Source organism: Echiichthys vipera (assembly GCF_963691815.1).
Source record: "Echiichthys vipera genome assembly, chromosome: 6".
Lineage (NCBI taxonomy): Eukaryota > Metazoa > Chordata > Actinopteri > Perciformes > Trachinidae > Echiichthys > Echiichthys vipera.
The window spans coordinates 23,720,344-23,730,808 of record NC_139831.1 but is presented as its reverse complement, the minus strand read 5'-3'; the positions used below and the strand labels follow the sequence as shown (position 1 = coordinate 23,730,808).

General features: G+C 41.6%; 1 protein-coding gene across 2 annotated transcripts; it reads left to right on the top strand.

Annotated features, from left to right (window-relative positions):
• Nucleotides 1–1,530: 1,530 nt before the first annotated feature.
• Nucleotides 1,531–9,174, top strand: phf6 (PHD finger protein 6). 2 transcript variants are annotated; one of them, XM_083914824.1, is made up of 11 exons: nt 1,531–1,668; nt 3,694–3,855; nt 4,325–4,426; nt 5,390–5,523; nt 5,623–5,669; nt 5,991–6,151; nt 6,234–6,377; nt 6,485–6,589; nt 6,679–6,812; nt 8,201–8,330; nt 8,469–9,174. In XM_083914824.1, exons 2-10 carry the CDS (start codon nt 3,724–3,726, stop codon nt 8,328–8,330), a joined length of 1,089 nt encoding a protein of 362 aa, XP_083770950.1. In that variant the 5' UTR covers nt 1,531–1,668; nt 3,694–3,723; the 3' UTR covers nt 8,469–9,174. The 2 variants fall into 2 exon arrangements, with proteins under 2 accessions (XP_083770950.1, XP_083770949.1); XM_083914823.1 differs by having other exon boundaries at nt 8,456–9,174.
• The last annotated feature ends 1,291 nt before the right edge of the window (nt 9,175–10,465 follow it).

Below are 10,465 nucleotides of genomic sequence, written 5' to 3'. Positions count from 1 at the left end.
TTTTAATAGTCATCTGTTGGACAGAGGTGAGGTGTTATAGAGAGTTATGACTTTGGGCAGGAAAACTTTCCTGTAGTGCTCCTTGTGACAGCAAAGCTGAACCAGCCTGTAAGAGAAAGAGCTGCGCTGTCCGTCCAGTAGGTGGTGGAGAGGTTGGCCGGGGTTATCCATAATGGATAATAGTTTGTTCAATACCCTCCTCTACACCAGAACTCCAATTGTGTCTGGTTTGCAGCCAGATCTGTCCCTGTCTACATCTGGCTTTTGATCTCAACACTTTGTGAATTGAGACGTTTATTGTTGGTTTTATGAAATTGTCTTACAGCTGGTTGAAATCATATCTTTCTGGTAGAGTTCAAACTGTTGTAGCCGATGGCTCCAGGGTGTTCCACAAGGATTCACTTTAGGTCCTGCTAATTACTCTTTATAATAACTACCATAATCAAATAATATTTATTTTACAACTTTGTACTGCAGTGTTATTCTTTTTATGCTGCCACCAGTTCAGTCCAGATTTAACCTGTTGATTGACAAAACTTTGCTGCTCGGCAGTTAGGGCCCTATGACCACAGCACCCACTACATTGTGCCAGCACCTTCACAGTCAAATCCAGGTCAGATCACACAGAAGAACATACCCCAAGAGGTTAATGGATATGCACCAAGCCCCCGCCACAGCGACTTCCTGGTTGATCCAATAAGGAAGCTCCAAAAACTGCCAATCAGCCAGTTGGAAGTATCTCCCTCCCCCCAACGTCGCATACATGCCCTTTTTCGGCAAGAGGAAATGAGGCGGATTGGATCAAGTTGAGAGAATGGACCCTGACGGTATGCTACATCCATTTTTTTATACAGTCTATGATATCCACCAAATGAGCACAATAAAAACTAAAATACTAAGGGCCAGTAGGGGGCCCCGAGGGCTGACAAACTTTAAACTACAGCGTTGACAATGTGCAAAGTGCGATGACAGTAGGAGACCTGACCTGCCTATACGAGCCTCACCTGACTCCATTTAAGTTTTAATCATTCTGTTTTAAATTGTTCTTTCTTTTAATATGTTTGAATGTTTTTTTTATAGTTATATTTTGAAAATAACTAAAATATGCACCTTTGAAATAAAAAAATGTTTACATTGTGACAGATTATTTTTAGCATAATGGTGATTAACACTGTGGCCCCCTGTGAATTTTCGCCTAGGGCCCCAACAGACTGTCGAATTGCCTCTGGCCTCAAGATTAGGTAGGTTACCAAAACAAACACTTAACACATGAACTACTTCTCATTTTTGTGACAAATAGAATTAGCTGCAACAACTCTCATAAATCTGCATTAAACATGACCCGCCTTATTACCCGCTTTTGGAGCAATTGATACTTCCCAATGTAAGTACTTTTTTGTAAAGTACCTTGGTTCTCATTCACTCTCTGACCTCCTGCAGCCTTTCACGTTTGAAACATTGCAACATACATGTCGTCGACGGGACTTTTGTTTTGAAAAGCCACGCCCGGAAGTCTTGTTTGTCTCGAGCACTGTTAGCGCGCTTGATGCTAATGTGTGAAGAAAAAGCTCACGATCACTTCTGAAGGACGGAAAGAAACACAGTCACTGCTCGGAACACTTCCCCGTCGCTTCGCACCGTCTCAGTGTGATAAACTAGTGTTAGCAGGTAAGGAGAGAGCCGAGAACCGGCGGCGGGGCAGAGCCGCGCTGCTTCACGGCCTATTGTGGCTCCGGGCCGCGGTGCTGTCGCTACGAGCGGCGCTGCTCTGTTCACAGGGACACATCACGTATGGCGCTCTTTACTTCGAAACGGTTTGTGAAGACCCGCGCCTGTCATGATAATTCCCACATTTAAAGGGAAATATTCGCAGTTTCTCGCCTACCAGCAGAAACATAATGTCGAAGTGTCATATTTTCCTACCACCGACCTTTGTATTCCTGCACGAAAAGGCCTTTAGGAGAGATTTCGCGGGGCGTTGAGATGTTCATAGTGAAATTTGTTTTCAGTTAGTTTGTTGGAGAAAGAGACACACACACACCCCCTTTAATTCAAAACTTTGTAGGGGAAATTTGAGGTACTTTTTTCTTACGTTTTCACTTGTTCTTGCGGCGGATAGACCACAACATCGCCCGTGTAGGACAGGATGGAGACATGAGGGCATTTGAAGTGAATAGCAGAGGTTGGAAATAAAGCGTAATGGTTATTTACATGGGCAGTATCGTGTGTTTGCACGCTGGCTCCGCCGCTGCTGTGGCCGCCGCAGTGAAAGCCTGGCCCTGCTATCATGGCTGTAATGGCTCTATCAAGGCGTCGCAGCAACACGGCTGTTGTGTTGTTTTTTTTTTTTTAACTATTAAGGATTAAGTACATTTGTTCACTCCTCATGTTTAATATTATTATAGTTATTACATTATGGACACACGAGACTGCCGCTGCAAGTGACAGCACACAATTGGAGGTTTGATCTAAATCCTCTCCATTAAAGAATACAGGGATGGGTTGCATGCTTTTCCAAAAAATGTTTTTTAATAAACAAGGCAAAGGTTTAGTAAAAATGCATCTGAAAATGATACAATACTAATACATCCATAGATCATCCCATACCCTGGCAATGTGTATGTATTCAGTGCTTATCGCAACAGGCAATACAGTCTGAAATTGCATTTATTGTCCACTGATTAATATTTCTTTAGAGAAAGTGATGGCTGCAGGTAGATGCAGAGGAGATGTGGTAAAATAGTGGAGCAGGCTGTGTAATGCAAAATGGAGAACATGCACGAGCATTTGCAGAGAAGCTACTCGTTGGGGGGGGGGGGGGGTGTAATTAGATGTAGCCCCTATGTGTAAGATAAACCTGCTTGATTTCCTTGTTCCTATTTCCTGTTTAGTCTGCTAATACCTTGGATGACTGTCATTAATTTCCAGCCTGTGTGGTGACGATATTGGCTGCAACTGCCACCTTTTAATGATGACATGTAAACATTAGTATTGTCTGCCCTCCTCATACAACATAAGCAGGATCCCACCAAATTGTTGTGGCCCCCTGTGTGATCCATCAGAGGCTTTGCTGAGCAACACTTTAACAGTGTTTCTCGGACACAGGGCTCTTCTTTGGTGACTTTCTATTTTGGAGTTCCTCGGAATAGTAGTTGAATCAGTTTTGTTTCCAGCTGTGTCTGAGGAAATAGTTTCTAATGGCTCCCTTCCAAAGGATTCCCTTCATCATTTCACAATACTTACATTGAGAGCCTGATATCCAAAGTTAGTCACCTGTAAGTGATGTTTGGCTGCTCTTTCTATGGACTGTAATGCAGATTTACAAATGTTTATCACCTATTTATGAACATGTTAATAACTAAACACTTCAAAACTATGTCCTGCATTACCCTACAGTTAATACATTGGACTTTAATTTTAATAATTCATTTTTTACATTTAAAGGAACTCTGCATCACCTACCTTTGATTCACTTGAGCTGTTAGTATGAGCTGCATGTATGACGGATGCATCAATGTGTATGAAAGTTGTTACAAGGCTCTTTTAGAGGACACGGCAAGGCTGGATGATTGAGTGACAGTTGTTTTAATAACGGCTTTGATAATATCGGTGTAAAAGGATCTGTAAGTCTGTGTACTGCCAAATGATTTTGTGATTCTCACCTTAACGTATCTGTGGTGTCTTTTTCTTCAGAGACTTGGTCAAACAAAAAAGCCTCTGGTCATGTCAGGACAGAGGAAAGGAGCAGCAGCACGACTGCTTAAATGTGCCTTCTGCAGAACCAACCGGGACAAGGAGTGCGGGCAGCTGCTAGCGTCGGACAGCCAGAAGGTGGCAGCCCACCACAAGTGCATGGTGAGGAGAGCACACTGTTCCCAACCTTTTTGAGCCGTGATCCTTCAGGACAAGTCACGCTTACTTGCAGCCTTTGTCACTTATGCAGAATAGTGAACAATTCAGCCAGAAAACTGAGGATTTTGTGTTTTTTTTCCATTTCATTTGTTTATGAGGAGAAGTCTACCTAAGTTCTGCTCTTCACGAAGCATGGAAGGAGAAAAGAACTACAACTAAATTAGTTTAGCAGAAAGAAGTGATTCCTCTCCCATAAATTATCTTTAAAGGCTGCATTTTGTCATGTCAGCTCTGCAGCCTCTGATAAACCATTTAAAATAAATGTGTCAAAACGAAAAATGACAAAAGCAGGATTTTATAATAGGTGTGTCACTGTGAAATCAGTTTTGCAGATTTGCAGCATTCATGAGGGAAACAAAAAGGCAGACATCATATTAAAATCCTGCACACATTTTATGAATGTCCTCTGCAGCTCTTCTCCTCTGCCCTGGTCACAAATCACACAGACAGCGACAACATTGGAGGATTTTCCATCGAGGATGTTAAAAAGGAGATCAAAAGGGGAAATAAATTGGTACGTATCCACTATCTCAGGGAACCATTATTACCAAGAGTGAAAAAGAAGAAGAGCCATAATGCCACAAGGTTGTGCTTTGGTATCTATCCCAGTCTTTCATGTGTAAACTATAGATGTATTTCAATTTAAATGTACATCACTTGTGGATGTTAATGGTACAGCGCATCCAAACACTGTGTGCATATAGCAGAACAGGCAGAAGCTGCGTTATTGAGCTAATATTAAGTAATGAGGATGGTGCATTCATGTTTTCATATAACTGCGGTTTATCTGAGCATATACCACCTTAATTGTGGATACATGTCTCTCTCACATTTCCAACACCAGCAAAATGCATGTGTATGTTATGCATGTGTATGTTATGTTATGAGAGGCAGTTGTAGGTTTTTTTCATCAGAGGACACTGAAACGTAATTTAATCTAATTGGCAGAACCTCTAATTTAATTTGTATATTGCTGTAAATTATTTTCCGTTGCATACAATATATTCGCATTAACTTTTTTGTAATTTTGGTTTTGGCCTAGCTCATTTCATGATCTTATATGAAGCTGTTCTGTAAAATTATATCCATATATTTACAGGTACAGGTTTATTTCTACACATATCTCTATGCATTGTGTTCACTTGAATTAATGTACCTATATAGTTTACTTGTGTTTTTTGATGTAACGTCTGTTTAATATACTTTTGCATAAATTTAAAAATGTTTTATTCATTTTATTTTACAGGCTAATTATTTAGCTTTCTCTGCTGTTTTGAGCGTTTTTGTAGTCTTGTGTGATCTATGCTTTGATTTCCTGATTTTCATATTTGGCCTTTCAGACAGTTAAGTCTGTCGGAGCACTATGATCTTTGGACAGAAATTATTATTCAGACCAACATCGTTAAAAATCACGCTGTGGAAGTGCATGCGTTTGTCCGTTTTACTTATAGGTCTGTTTTCCTTCCCTCCCCACCAGATGTGTTCATCATGTCACCGGCCGGGTGCGACTATCGGCTGTGACGTGAAGACGTGCCGGAGGACGTATCACTACTACTGCGCTCTGAAGGACAAAGCCCAGATCAAAGAGAATCCCTCACTAGGGACTTACCTGTATGTCACTCTGCCTTTGGTCTCCTCTACGCACAAATCTACAATTATATTTTCAGTTCACGTTAAATGGAATTATGTTTCTTTTGCTTCTGAACATAGTGTTTACTGTCGCAAACACCGGGATGCCTCTCAGGATGGCAATGAAGGTAAAGAATGCTTTAACATCTGATTTATCACCAGGCAGCGTGGATTATTTGAATTAACAGCTGTTTCCCTTTCAGTTGCAACACAAATACAAACACTTAGACCCCATGAATGTGAGTTGTTCGTACTGATTATCTATTTATATATCAAATTCTAATCCCAAACCCCGACATGCTGGACACACACTGTTTTTTGTAGCATTCCCTGGACAAACATGGGAGCAATCGCACCATGCTTGACATTTGATATGATTTTTTGCCTCTAAAAAGATGCACTCGCAGGTTCTTTGTTTGTACTTATCCCGATTGTTTGTTCATCATTAGATGAAGAGGAAGTTGTGGCCAGTGATTCAGACTCATCGCCTCCACAAAGTAGGGGCAGAGGAAGGTTTGAGAAGAAGAGAGTCAAGGTCGGATCTCGTGGCCAATCGGAAGACGCGCGCTCCACTTCCTCACAGGCTGCAGACGAAGAGAGTTCCTCCCACGTAAGGCAACGCGTCTGCTCACAAATGCAGTGTGTGAAATTTACAAGACTTCTATTTTTGAGCGTTGTTCCGTGTGTCGTAGCGGGACAGGTCTCCTCTTCGGGTCAGCCAGGGAGATGGCGGCCAGCGCTGTGGCTTCTGTCACGCCGGCGAGGAAGAGAACGAAACAAGGGGCATGCTGCATACCGATAACTCCAAAAAAGTAGCAGCACACTACAAGTGCATGGTAAGATTGTTGTGCATGGGGATATCTGTTTATGTTGCACTTAATGCTGTAAGTATGCATACACAGTACTGACACTTTTATCTTTTGTCATCTTTGATCCCTTCCAGCTTTTTTCATCGGGGACAGTGCAGCTGACCACTACGTCACGGGCTGAATTCGGGAACTTTGACGTGAAAACAGTCATCCAGGAAATCAAGAGGGGGAAAAGAATGGTGGGAATATTTGTCGAGCTTCTTAACGGTGTAAGTTGTTTAGAAGACTTTAATAGTTTTTGACAAAAAAACTGTGCTGTTTTTTTCAGAAATGCACACTCTGCACTCAGTTGGGTGCAACCATTGGGTGTGAAATCAAGGCATGTGTGAAGACCTACCACTATCACTGCGGCCTGGAGGACAAAGCCAAGTACATTGAAAACATGGCACGTGGCATTTACAAGTGAGCTCAACTACATTTTCAGTTAAAAAAATAAAGTGCTTTTGCTTCACAACCAAATTTGAACATTAGACTATAATTTTACTGTATTATGTATTTAGTACATGAAGATATTCTCATCATATTAACAGTAATTATTGCTACAAGATTATTTGCACTTTGAGTTTAGTTTAGTTTATCAACAAGTCACATTTATTGCTTGAACGTCATTATTGTAAAGGTTGTTCACGAATACCTTCTTGAGCATTGACTATTTAATCAAATCTATTTTCATATCAGTGGGTAATATTTTTGGCTTTCCGGTGTGGCCAGCTGATATCCAGGCCAAGACTTCCTCTTCTGAGCAGAGTTGAGAGACGGCGTCTCTATAAACAGATAATAAAAAGCTGAATTGGCTTCTATTAGCGGATGGGTTCCATGCTTGCATTTCAGTCAGGGCGTTCCACCTCGTTTGCTCTCCACACGGGCTGTTTACCTGCATGCAACTGTAGTCTGCTCAAACATGAATGGTCAATACTACTCAAACTACAAACAGAAACCAGACTGCGTCCGCTACCCAAATCTTGTCCCAGTTGCCACCAGAGTCCACATTCATTTACAGAATCAATTTATTGAGATTAAGTTCCCGACAGCTGTCAATCCTAAACCTGACCTCACCCCTTTCCCTTCGACTACACATGACAGTGAGATTCAAGTAGCTCGAAGGAGTTTTCTTGTAAACAAACTTCTGTTTTGATTCAGTGATACTGAAAAATGCATCCGGTTTATCCTTGAGATCTGACAAACATGTTGGGTGCATGTCCTTCTTTAAAACAACTGCAAAGCTAATTGCTTTACATCCATGTTCGCCAACTTGCAATCCCATCAGGTGGTCGAGCCGATCAGGACCGCCGGGCGGGGTTTTTATAGATGTGACGTAGCGGAGAAGTGACTGTTTGTGATTCAGACATCAGCGGCGGCTCGCATCGAGGAAGCAGGTGTCAACATCGTTGCTGCTATTTCAGCCGTATTGTCCAATCTAGAGAATATTTCTTTATAAAAGAACACCAGAGAACGGCTCTGAAGGCTTTTGTTGGTGGAAACCATGTTTTCGCCGTTCTCCCGGCCGGGTTTGGCTTTTCCATGCGTTGCTCTCATCAGCATAACAGGTTGGTTTTGATGTGAGTGGTTGAAGTTGTCAATAAAGATGACAGACAAGTGGTTTATCCAATCATATGCAAGAATTTTTGATAAGGCCCAGCCTTCTAAAACACCTCTCCTATGGAGCGATCCCACATGGATGAGTGAAGGCGGAACGAACTTCATCTGGCAAGAGTCAGGTTAGCTGTTTTCACCCTCTTTCTGAAACGCTCCATTCATTCCAATCTATGCGTGTGTGGCTTTTTTCAAAGACTATACTGTAAGAACCACAGTGGCAACGAGGAGAGGGATGAAGAAGATGAGGAACGAGAGAATCGCAGTAGACAGAGAGAAGCAAACAGCCACGGAGGAACACCGTCAGCACAAGTGAATGGCAACTAGGTACGTTATTAGTGATTACTGCACACATATATTCAAAATGTCCACGTTTAATGTCAAATATGAGATTTCAGTGATTTACTACAGCAGGAGAAGAATTGAGATAGTCTACTCATTGATTCTTACAGGTCGTTCTTACAGGTCGGCCTGATGGATGTGATGTGGGGTGAAAACAGAAGAACTCAAAGACAAGGGAGAGATATTTTTTCATACTAAATCTTAGCCTACTCACAAAGTCGTGGTCTACAAGCTCCCACGATTCCTTGACGTGGATTCTTCCAGTAAATGAACATGATGTCCCGGTGTGCACCAGATATCTTCTACATGTGAAACCCTGCTTTGAGTTGACTGGATAAGCTTTTCACAGACTGGTGATACTCTGCAGAGCACTGGACTGCTGCAGGATCATGAAGAGCCACGGCTGTTCCTTCCCAAGAGTCAGTGACGGGCGCTTTTTCAAATACATGTTTTATTTCTGTTAATAAGAGCTGAAGGACCGATCTTCTGATTGTCACTCACTGCCCATGTCCCTGCAGATTTCATTTACACACTCTTGCTGAAATTGATGCGTTCTTACTCTTCCTTCACTTCTAAAGGACTCTCACTTTTTAAGAGGGGTCTGTTTGTTACTCGTCTCTCTATCAAGTCGTGCAGTTTGAAACCTGTTTCTGTAATCATGTCTTAAGAACACTCTTTTCATGTTAGCCTTTCTTTCTTGATATGTAATATTTTGCTACTGTATTATCATCATGAGTCATTTTGAATATCTGGATTTCAGACGTCGCAACTACAAGTTTTGCCAGCATGCACTTGGATTTCCCCACTGTTGAAGGTGGCATTTTTTTATTTAGCGAATAAAGAGCAACGTAGAGCTCTTTAGAGGAGTTGGCTTGACTTTGTTTAATGTACTTGTATCTCTACAAATGTATCCACGAATGATCGGAAATAGAACATATTTTATTTTACACATTTACTGAGAATTGAGTCTTTCGTTTGAAAACGTTTCCATAGGGCGCTCAAAACACTGGGCAGTGGTCATGAAAGGTGAGGAATGTCACATCGTAGCAGCAGTGTCATAAAAGTCAGACCGCTGACTCTAGAGCATTCCTTCTGTTGATAAAGTACTTTGTCTGCATGAAGTTGGGCATCTTAACTTCTACAAGTTATTCACTTCATCATAATGTTCACACTTTAGTATCTTATAGTGAAGCCTTGGTGGAGTTTATACCAGAAGTCAAATCATGACCGTAAGCTATAACATTTATAGTAAAAGGACTCTGTGGGTATTACATATGACGCAAACCTGCATAATTACCAGGGTCATCTTATTCTAACTTATAACACCGTCCATATCTAGACAATAATGACAGGCCCGGATGGACAAAGGAAAAGAAAATACAGAACGAAGATTATTTTTTACAGCTCAGTTTTAATATGTTATGCTGTGTCCCTATTCCATACTACACACCAAGTGGTGGATCAAGGTGGTCAGGGGCTCCTAGGCTACTGCTTGGTTGCGCCCCACACATTATTAATCATGCTTTATCAGGGGGAAAAACCTGCTAGGACAGAAGAAGAGTCCGCAACCTTTAAAAAACCTGTCAATTTAGGACTTTTCTTTGGTAAACCTTGGTCCTATTCTTTCAGTCGTTGTGCTTTTCTTTTTTGTGCTCTGCTATCACATTTCCTTTCTGATATTTTGCCACTATACTGTCTAGGAACAGTTAGTGACGTATCATTTGACAACAAAACTGACCTTAGGAACCCGGCCACATGATGGCAGCTGATTGGAAACATGAGTAACATATCTATCCAATTCAGTTAGTTCCGTTTTTTAATGGTTTTAAGGGCCCCAATAGGAGGCAAGTTGTCTTTCCAAATGAGTTCGATTTAAACATTTTTTAAATAGTCTGGTCAATCTGGGGCCCCTGCACACCTGGGGCCCCTAGGCTGCAGACTGTGCATTAATCCGCCTCTACACGCACCATCTCTAAAACCTCAAATGTATGTACTGTTCTGTATTGGTGGGAAATGATGCCATGTGATGGATTTCTATAATTCCCATATATCCTGAAGAATAGAATAACTTGTTATCCGTGGTAATGCTGGCAGTACTGGTACTCAGAAATATACAGGTG

Bases quoted from the DNA above. Each gene is read 5' to 3' on its own strand.
- phf6 (XM_083914824.1), top strand. From the start codon at position 3,724: ATGTCAGGACAGAGGAAAGGAGCAGCAGCACGACTGCTTAAATGTGCC. The intron at 6,378-6,484 runs GTAAGATTGTTG...GATCCCTTCCAG, and splicing joins CAGCACACTACAAGTGCATG to CTTTTTTCATCGGGGACAGT. The intron at 6,813-8,200 runs GTGAGCTCAACT...CTTTTTTCAAAG, and splicing joins ATGGCACGTGGCATTTACAA to ACTATACTGTAAGAACCACA.